The 10,054-nt window shown below is 52.1% G+C and overlaps 1 protein-coding gene across 1 annotated transcript in view; it reads right to left on the bottom strand.

Annotated features, from left to right (window-relative positions):
- Positions 1-2,660: 2,660 nt before the first annotated feature.
- LOC136399332 (leukocyte immunoglobulin-like receptor subfamily A member 6) overlaps positions 2,661-10,054 on the bottom strand; it is a 25,106-nt gene continuing 17,712 nt past the window's right edge. The window contains exons 8-15 of the mRNA XM_066374390.1: positions 7,210-7,506; positions 6,655-6,957; positions 6,316-6,363; positions 5,923-5,973; positions 4,789-4,908; positions 4,055-4,110; positions 3,095-3,259; positions 2,661-2,986 (exon numbers count right to left, since the gene is read on the bottom strand). Of these exons, the coding sequence (XP_066230487.1) occupies positions 2,915-2,986; positions 3,095-3,259; positions 4,055-4,110; positions 4,789-4,908; positions 5,923-5,973; positions 6,316-6,363; positions 6,655-6,957; positions 7,210-7,506 (1,112 nt within the window). The 3' untranslated portion in view covers positions 2,661-2,914. The remainder of the gene's footprint in view (positions 2,987-3,094; positions 3,260-4,054; positions 4,111-4,788; positions 4,909-5,922; positions 5,974-6,315; positions 6,364-6,654; positions 6,958-7,209; positions 7,507-10,054) is intronic.

Genomic DNA, 10,054 nt, shown 5'->3' with positions numbered 1-10,054 from the left:
CAATCTTAAAATAAGAGGGTGCCCTGGCCGGTTGGCTCAGTGGTAGAGCGTCGGCCTGGCGTGCAGAAGTCCCAGGTTCTATTCCCGGCCAGGGCACACAGGAGAAGCACCCATCTGCTTCTCCACCCCTCCCCCTCTCCTTCCTCTCTGTCTCTCTCTTCCCCTCCTGCAGTGAGGCTCCATTGGAGCAAAGATGGCCTGCCCCAGGCGCTGGAGTGGCTCTGGTCGCAACAGAGCGACACCCCGGAGGGGCAGAGCATCGCCCCCTGGTGGGCAGAGCGTCGCCCCCTGGTGGGCGCATGCGGGAGTCTGTCTGACTGTCTCTCCCCGTTTCCAGCTTCAGAAAAAAATACAAAAAAATAAAATAAAATAAGAGGGTGTTTTTATCAGATAATAATTTTTTACATTTAAAAACAACTACAATTATATCAAAGTGATGTTTGTAAAACATTAATTGCCTTGTGGTTATTTTCAATCTAAGAGTTGTTGTCCTTTAACTCCAATTTAAAAATCAATGTATGCCATTAACTATAACAAAAAGAAATTAAAATTGCATAAAAACTAGAGCATGCACCAAAAAACGGATTTCAGATTTGGAATCAGCGATGCAGAAATATATAGAAAAAGTTCTAAAACCTCATGTAACAGAAAATGAAAAAAAATTGTTCCCCAGTGTAATCTATATATTACATTGTGATTAATTTAAAAAAAAAAAACATCTTAAGCTTCTCTACCCTTCCCCCAAACGTTGTCATGATGTACTGTCCTTCTTATATCTCCACAATCCTTACTTTTGACTATTTTAGTGGTTGGCATCTAAGTTTCTGGGAAAGATCTCCCTGTAGTTTTTTTTTTTTTTTTGTATTTTTCTGAAGCTGGAAACGGGGAGAGACAGTCAGACAGACTCCCGCATGTGCCCGACCGGGATCCACCCAGCACGCCCACCAGGGGCGACGCTCTGCCCCTCCGGGGCGTCGCTCTGCCATGACCAGAGCCACTCTAGCACCTGGGGCAGAGGCCAAGGAGCCATCCCCAGCACCCCGGCCATCTTTGCTCCAATGGAGCCTTGGCTGTGCGAGGGGAAGAGAGAGACAGAGAGGAAGGAGGGGGGATGGAGAAGCAAATGGGCGCTTCTCCTATGTGCCCTGGCCGGGAATTGAACCCGGGTCCCCCGCACGCCAGGCCGATGCTCTACCGCTGAGCCAACTGGCCAGGGCTCCCTGTAGTTTTCCATTTTGTAATCTCCTTGTCAAGTTTTGGAGTCAGTATTTTCCTCAGCTGACAAAATACATTGGGGTGTACTTTTTTTTATTTTATTTTTTGGACAGACAGAGACAGACCAGACAGAAAGGGAGAGAGATGAAAAGCATCAATTCATAGTTGTGGCATTTTAGTTGTTCATTGATTGCTTTCTCTTTGTGTCTTAATGGGGGGTGGGGGGCTACAGCCAAGCCAGTGACCCCTTGCTCAAGCCAGCGACCTTGGGCTTCAACCAGAGACCTTTGGGCTCAAGGTATTGACCATGGCGTCATGTCTATGATCCCACGCTCAAGCCAGTGCCCTCAGGGTTTCAAACCTCGTTCTTTAACATCCTAGGCTGGTGCTCTATCTACTGTGCCACCGCCTGGACAGGTGGGGTGTACTTCTTTTTCTACTCTCAGGAAATGTTTGCATAAGTTTGATGTGTGTGTGTGTGTGTGTGTGTGTGTGTGTGTGTGTGTCTATGTGTGTGTGTTTCATAACTGCATAAGTATTTGGAAAGAATAACCAAAGAAACCTCCTGAATTGATACATTTATATGTTGCAAAGTGATGACCACCACATTAGTCAACACATCCATCCTACAGGAGTTGACTTTTCTTTCTGTGTTGAGTGCACTTACTCTCTTAGCAACACTCAAGAACATGATACAGCATCATTAGTTACAGTCACCATGCTGTACATTAGGTCCCCAGAATTTGTCCATCTCGTAACTGGAAGTTTGTGCCTTTTAGTCAGTATCTCTCCATTGCTTCCTCCCTCAACCGCTGGTAACTGACATTCTACTGTTTGCTTCTATTGGTTTTGATGTTTTAATATTCCATAGTGTTCAGTGGTAGGGCAATTTTTATTGCAAAGTCAATATATTCAATGTATACATAAGGTGATACGAATTTTCTATTAACTCTTAGGTCTATTAGCATTGTGCATGTGAAGGTGTCTAGTCTACATTTTATAGCACATTGGAGTCAGACTGTTTATAATGTTATGTTATGTATTTCAAGTCAGTAGCGTCTGTTGATGCGGTCCTGGTAGTGACAGTGTACATTTCTCTTTTTTTCTTGTCTACTGTGTCTAAGATTTATGTGCGATTGAATTTTTCAAAAATGAAATTTTTTGGTTCCTTTTTTCCCCTCTCTTTTTGTTTGTCCTCATTAGTAGCTACCCATTATTATATCTCTCCTTCTATCTTCATTTAGAAGCCTTTGCTATTCTTCTTCTAAATCCTTGATGTAATAAACTAAGTAATTAATCTTTTAGGCTTTTTTGGGTAACATATTCACTTATACTTCTTATTTTTCTAATTTCATAGATTTAATGTATAAATATGTTATTAATTTAAAACATTCTCTCACTTTTTGTCAACAATTAATTCACACATTGATTATTGAGAAGGCTGTTGCATTGTTTTCAAAAGGTAGAAATATTAGTTATTGTTTGTTGCAGAATCAATGGACTTCCAGAGGGTTCCGGGGGCTGCTGGGCGTCCATGTCAGGTCTCTAGGCTGCTGGGGTCACTAGCTCAGTGTCCAGGGGGTGGTTCTCATGACTTCTGGATTCCTGCAGGTCCCTCCCTGAAGTGTGGGGTCTGGGTCTTCCCTGGGCTAGTTAATGGTCAGAGCAGCATGCACGCTGGACTCATCTGGGGGCTCCTTCAACGGAGAGGAAGGGGTGCAGTTGTCTTCCGTCTGAGGTGCGTGTGGTCCAGCTGGGCGTAGGTCACATCCTGCAGGGGGTCAGAGGCAGCAGCTGGAGCCGGAGCCGGGGGACAGTGAGGAGATGGAATGTGGTTGGGGTTGGGGGAGTCTGGGAACTTGGGAAGCATAAGACCCACCTGACTGTCCATCTGCCTGTCGCCGTCTGCTTGTCTGCCCTTCGTGTCCAGCAATCTGCTTGAGAGGGAGGAAGGAGAGGTGGCCATTCCCTGCCTGAGTCTGGATCCTGAGTGGTTCACCTGGGCGTACGTCACTCCCTGAGGGTCTTCATCGTGCCTGTTCTGCTGCAGAGACAGTAAGACAGAGACAGTGTCCCCTGGTTCCACGGGTAAAACCCTCCAGTCAATCATCCACCTGTTGTCAGAGTGATGATGTTAAACTTTAAATCAGATTAGGTCACTCTCCTGATGGAACCTGCAGGGACTTCTTAAGCCTTGGGGCATCTGGATGCTTCTACAGTTCTGATTCTTATCGTAACGTGCTATTTCTTGCTTATTTGGCTCCAGCCTCAAGGCCCATCTTAGTGAAGAAGTGTGTCCTGCCTCAGTACCTTTGCCCCTGCTATTTTCTCTGTTCTCACCCACACCAATGTGCCCTATCCCCTGCTCTTGCTTTATTTTTCTCACAGCACTTGCTCTCTAGGACACTGTCCCCTTGTTTGCACAGTGTCTCCCTCCCCTACAGGTGAGCTGGAGGAGTGTGGAGACCGTGTTGCTCAGGGCTGCAATGTGGCCCCTAAAAGGAGCCGGTAAACAGTGAGCTCCTGTCACATCTGCTGGGGAATGAATGAAGGGGACCCTGGGAACCTGTGGGTGATTCACACAACCTCCTGAGACCTGGGGCTGCACCAGGTCAGACAGAGGATCAGGAACCAACATAGGCAACCATGTAGGAGGGTCTATGATGTCACAAGGAAACCAGGAGGAGTGAGTCACAGCAGGGTGACCTGGGTGCCCAGAAGGAGAGGTCAGTGTGGGACACTCCTGTGAACCAGGTGAGGTGAGGACAGGGAAGTGTGCTTTGAATTAAACTGACAACAGGAAGGTCCTTGGTGGCCTGGACAGAAGCAGGGGTCTCACCCAAGGGTCCAGCTTCACACCCTCCTCCTCAGGCTGTGGGTCCTTCATGGCAACATCTGCTGGGGCAGAATGGGGGTGTGTCTCCTGGCAGGGCCCCAGAGATCTCAGGGCTGCAGACCCCGACTGCTCCCAGATGGGACAGTAACCCAGGGGTGAGGGGGAGTGCCAGGTCACGCAGTGAGGATGTCAGTCTTTTCCTCCCTTGACGTCCACACCCTCCCAGCGTATCCTGTGTCCCTCCCTCCAGCAAAGTTCTCTTTTCCCTCTCAGAGGGGTTCTTCCTAGGCGTCTATTGCTGGTCTGCATTTGGGGAGACAGACAGGCATGTTAGGGGCAGAGAGGGGCCCTGGGAAGTCTGAGGGTCTTCAGGGCAGGTATTTCCTGACCTGCCAGCCTCTGTCTTTGGGCTCTAGGCCCATGGACCCCTCAGGAGATTCGGCATGAACCTCACTTTGGCCTGGTCAACCCCCCTTCCCGTGAGATTCCAGAGGAAAGAAGGAAACCTTAATACACACATGTGTATATGTTTAAATATTTCATGAGATTGAAAATGTTACAAGTTTATCTTATATTTGTATATCTATGCTGACATTGAGTGTTTTCTTTCTAGATTTTCTGATTGAAGATTCTGGAGAAATATTTTTCTCAGCTGATATTCTCCATCTATTTGGTTTCCTGTGGCTGCTGCCCTGAATGACCCTTTTGTTGACCAAATTCACCTTGTCCTTACTTACCCAACGTTCTGCCTTTGCTCTGACGCTGGTGTCGGAGGAGGAGGAGGAAGAGGACGAGGGAGAGCAGCAGGACCAGGACCAACAAGACCGCAATCAGGACGATCTGGTACCATTTGAGACCTTGGACACGAGTGACATTATGAATGAGCCAATGATAGATGCCATTTAATGAGCACCTACTGTGTGTGAGGCACGTGCCGGGGGCTGTCATCCATCTCCTCTCCCCCTCCCCACAGTCAGGCACAGAAATTGCTGACCCCGCCCCCACTGCACTGAGGCTCAGAGAGGTTCACCACCTGCCCCAGGTCACTCAGCCTGGATGGGGCAGGGCTGGGCCTGGAACCCAGGACTGTGGGCTCCCTGTGCTGTCCTCATGCTGCCCCCCATGTGGACACCAGCTTCGTGCTTTGGGCTTGTCATATGCAGGGTCCTGTCCACGTCCCATCTGGAGCTGAGGGTCCATCCTTGTTACCTGCCCCCCATACAACAGAGACACTTGAGAGGCAAGGGTGTGGTGAAGCCTCTGGGTCTACTCTGGGACTCCTCTCTACCTTGCAGGGCCTTGATGTCCCTTTGAGAAGGCCTGACTGGACTAGGAACCCTGCCCTCCTGAGCTCTGTGAGGCCCCCTGTGTCACCTGACCTCACAGCAGCCTGTGAGCAGGATGGGACCAGGGATGAACAGACAAGAACCTGACACTCAGAGAAGAGAAGGGACAGCCTGGCCCCACAGCAGGAGCAGCAGAGCCAGGAACTGACCCAGGTCTGACTCCTGTTTCCTCTCTCCTCTGAGCTGAGTCTGAGCTGAGGGACAGGACCTGGATGGCTCAGAACCTTGGCCAGTCTGTCCCTCCCTGTACAGTGTCACCATTACTGCTACAGAGGGAACACTCTCCATAACATCACACCCTGGGGGCTTCCCTGTGAGACCCCCTCTCCCAGAAGCTCAGAGCCTGAACTGACAGGAAATCTGAGCTCTGGGCCACGATTCTCTCCTTTTACATTTGGGGACACTGAGGCCACACAAGGGAAGATGTGTCCATGTCAGCGTCTCCACAGGTGTCTGAACCCCAATGACTCAGTCATTATCCCCCATGGACCCAGATACCACCTCCCCAAGGAGATTCTGACTTACCCCTCTGTGCGCCTGACTCTGTGGGGGACAGGAGCTGGTCATCAGGGCCTCCTGGGGATCAGGATGGGGTGGGGGTGGGGGCTGCCTTCTCCCCACCAGAGCCCAGGAGCTCCTCCCCCAGCCTGGGCCTTAACATCCCCCTCTGCCATGGCCATATAATATCATCTGTCAACTACTTCATTCACCCTCCTGCTGGCCTGACTTCTCAGGGGATACAGATGCATCCTCAGAGCCCCGAGAGCACTGTTTCTTCCCTAAAACATTTCCCTACTTCCAAACCCCCTGGAACACAAGCCTGTCCTTAAGTGTCTGGGGGGCATCAGATCCTCTGAGAGACTCAGAACAGCCCTGAGGTGGCTGTGCTCCCTCTGAGCAGAGGTCTCAGGGACTCACCGGCTGTGGAGATGGGCCCTGTGGGGCGGGCTGGGGTCTCAGAGGATCCTAGAAAGAAGTGAGAGAGGACTGGAGTCTGGGGCTGACCCTGGAGTCTCCACCTCACTCAGACTCATCCTGCTTCTGCGCTGAGATCCCACCAAGACCCTCCAGCGGCCCACCTGGCACCTTTCGAACCCGGGTGAGGGGGGGGGCTATAAGACAGAGAAGAGTTTCTAAGGGGCAGATACATAGGAGACCATCCCCGCTGCCCTTTCATTCCCCTTTCAGCACATAATTCTTCTGAAGACAGAACCCTGAGCTGACAGCTCAGAAAGGGCAATATCACTGTCCCCTCACCTGAGACCAGGAGCTCCAGGGACACACTGGGGTGTGACAGCAGGTAGGGGTTGCTGTTCTGTGAGCTGTAGCACCTGTAGGTCCCCCCATGGGCTGAGGTCACAGGACTCAGAGAGAACTCTGCCTGGTACTGCTGAGCTCGGAGCTCTGATCTAAGACGCAGGGGGGGATCAGTTGTCCTCTCCTTGGACAGAAGGAAAGTGTCCGTCGGGTTCTGTGACTGACACAGCAGGGTCACGTTCTCTCCTGAGGCCACCGTGGGGCCCGACTGCACCGAGAGGGAGGGTCTATCAGGGAGCCGTCCTAGGGAGAGGGAGGGTGGGTGAGGGGCTGCCCGCCACCTTGTTCTGACCTGAGAGTCAGCAGCCCTCTCTCTGAGGACCCTCCTCTCTGTCTGTCTCTGTTTCTCTGAGTCTTTCCTCCCCTCCCATCCTCTGTCTCTCTCTGTCTCCCTCCCTGGGACCCTGCACGTTCACTCTGCCCATCACCACCTGAGATCCCCCAGCAGGGCCTGTGCAGAGTCTGGGTCCCTGACTGAACCCACGGGTCCCTCACCTGCCACCAGGATGTCCACAGGGTCACTGGGGGCCGACCACTCGGAGGAGAGGTTGTGTCCACCGTAGCATCTGTACCGGCCCCTGTGGGAGCTGCTCACAGTGTCCAGGGAGAAGTTGGCCTGAGAGAGCCCAGCCTGGGACCTAAAGACAATCTTCTGAGAGAGGAGATGTCCTTGCCCCTTTATGAGAGCAAATCTGTCATATCCGACATCAGAGTGACACTGGAGAGTCAGGCTCTGTCCATCAACCACGATGGGGCCCTGCTGGGTCAGGAGGGAGGGCTTCTGAGACACACCTGGGGAGACCAGACGTGAGTTACAGGGGCTGCCTCTCTCATACAATGCCTTCTCCTGTCCTGGCCCAGGTCTCACTGTCTCTGTGTCTCTGGTCCAGGAGCCCCTGTGCTCCCCTCCTCCACTCTCTCACATGGGGCTCCCCTCCCAGCAAAGACCCCAATAATCTGTCTGATGTCTCAATCTATGAATGAGTCCAGGATGAGACTCACCTGAGACCAGGAGCTCCAGGGCATCACTGGGCAGTGAGTACACCTGAGGTCTGTATCTGTAACAGCCATAGCATCTGAATATCCACCTGAGACTGGGGGTCATGGGGCCCACAGGGAACAGGGCCTGGAATGTCCCCCTGAAGTGTGACTGTGAGTCCAGGGTCCAGGAGAGCCTGTGTTCTCCTTCCTTAGTCAGAATGAACCTGTCAAATTCCTGCTCTGAGCCACACTGGAGGGTCACGTTCCCTCCTGAGGTCACAACAGGGCTGGGCAGGGCTGAGAGGCTGGGTTTGCTGTCGAATCCTAGGAGAGGAGGAGGCAGCGTGTTAGATGGGGCTCACCCCTCCTTCCCATACCCCAGGGCTGGCTTGTGAGAGGGGACACCCCCTGAGAGCAGACCCCATTCCTGAGGGCAGAGCCTGAGGCTGGGACCCTGAGTGTCCTCTCACCTGTCATCACCAGCTCCAGGGCGTCACTGCGCTCTGACCAGCCAATGGAGCTGATGTAGTAACAGTAATATGTCCCTGCATGATGCTCTGTCATCTGTGTGATGGAGAACTTGGCCTTGTATCCGAAATCCAGTGGGTTCTGTGTGTCCCAGGCCTGTGAAATTCCTTCTTTATACAGCTGGAACTTCTGAGCTGGCAGGGTCCCCTGACACCAGATGGTCACAGGGCTCCCCAGGGGGATGACAGAGCCTGGCTCAGCCCAGAGGGTGGGTCTGGGAAGGGTCCCTGGAAGGAAATCAGAGGCTGTGTCACAAGACATTCTCCACCCCCAGTTCCCAGCTCTCAGCCCAAACAGCTCAGATGTCCCCCATCTGTCAGCCCCATCTGCTGTGCTCTCCAGCTGCCTGTGTGTGTGTGTGGGGGGGGGGTGAGTGGGGGGAATTGCTTGTCCCTGATGAGAAATAGGACCTGGGACAGTTGGGGACAGACTCACCTGCTTGTGCTTGGGTCCTCAGAGCCACAGTCAGCCCTGAAAGAGAGTTCCTGTGAGAGATCTGTTCCTGAGTCCCCCACCCTGAGAGCCTCCTGAGTCCTGGGGCCCTGACACAGCAGGTCTGGACCTGGGGCCTTGTCCCTCCCAGACCAGGGCTTCCCCTCCCCCTATATCTCACCCAGGCAGAACAGGGCTGTGAGAACTGGAGTCATGGCATCTCCTGTCTCTGGTCCTGGTGGTGCCAATGGAGGGGTCACAGGGCCTCAGAACAGACAGACACAGAAGACGTGGTCCCTCAGAGGCTAGTCCTTCCCATCACGGGGTTGTCACATCAGCAGCCCCACCGGAAGGGCATGGCCTCGCCCTGAAAGCCAGTCTCTCAGTTCCTCATGGCCGAGGTTGGTGTGGAGAGCCAGTGTCTGCCCACACTTCTGAGCACATCAGAGACCCCATTCTACCCACAGGCCGCTGCCTCACTGGCCTGAACTCCTTTGTAGCCTGGAGCTTCAACACTTACAGAGTATTCGCCATGTAGCCCGGCCCAGGAACACGTCACCAAATAACAAAGGCTCAAAGTCCTAGCTCCCAATTCTCAGTTTAGCAAAACACAATTCCAAACTGCATCGCCTCCTCAAAAAAAAAAAAAAAAAAAAAAAAAGCAAACAAGATAACAATAGATAACAATCACAACAAGAAAAAGAGATGTCCAGTTTTGTAGCTTCTGGTTGCTTCCTTCTGGAATTGCCACAAATTAATGCGTCAAAGCAACGCAGCTTTATTATTCCGTCTGTCTGAACATCCGGCATCAGCATGCATTTTCTGTCTCTGGCATGTTCCAAGCCTCCCTGTCCCAGGTCTCCTTACGCTCTCTCATCTTTAAAGCGAACGGCCCCATCACTTTATCTGAGGCTTTCCTTGTCTCATCTCTTTTTTTTTTCAACTTTTGTAATGGTTTTAAAGACTTTACTTATTCATTTTTGAGAAGAGAGAGAGAGAGAGGAGCAAGAAGCATCAACTTCCATATGTTCCTTGACCAGGCAAGCCCAGGGTTTTGAACGGACGACCTCAGGGTTCCAGGTCGATGCTCTATCCACTGTGCAGCACAGGCCAGGCCTCTTGTCCCGGCTCTTTGGCGCTGTCTACCCTGCCTCCCTCTTTCCCTGCTAGGAGCTTTGTGATGCCATCGGGTTCCCCTGGATCCTCCACGCTAGGCTGTCATCTCAACCCCCTTCGCGGTGTCACAGCTGCAGAGTCCCTGTGGTCAAGGAAGGTGACAAGGTCACAGAGGCAGAGGACTAGGAGGTGCCCATCAGTAGAGGCGCATTATTCCTCCTGCCTGGTGTCTTTAGGAACCTCTTCGGCCACACCGCACACACACCACTCCTGGCCGCACCCT

Source organism: Saccopteryx leptura, chromosome 3, assembly GCF_036850995.1.
Source record: "Saccopteryx leptura isolate mSacLep1 chromosome 3, mSacLep1_pri_phased_curated, whole genome shotgun sequence".
Classification (NCBI taxonomy): Eukaryota; Metazoa; Chordata; class Mammalia; order Chiroptera; family Emballonuridae; genus Saccopteryx; species Saccopteryx leptura.
Note: the sequence above shows the minus strand (reverse complement) of the source record. Positions and strands in the feature narration are given on the sequence as shown.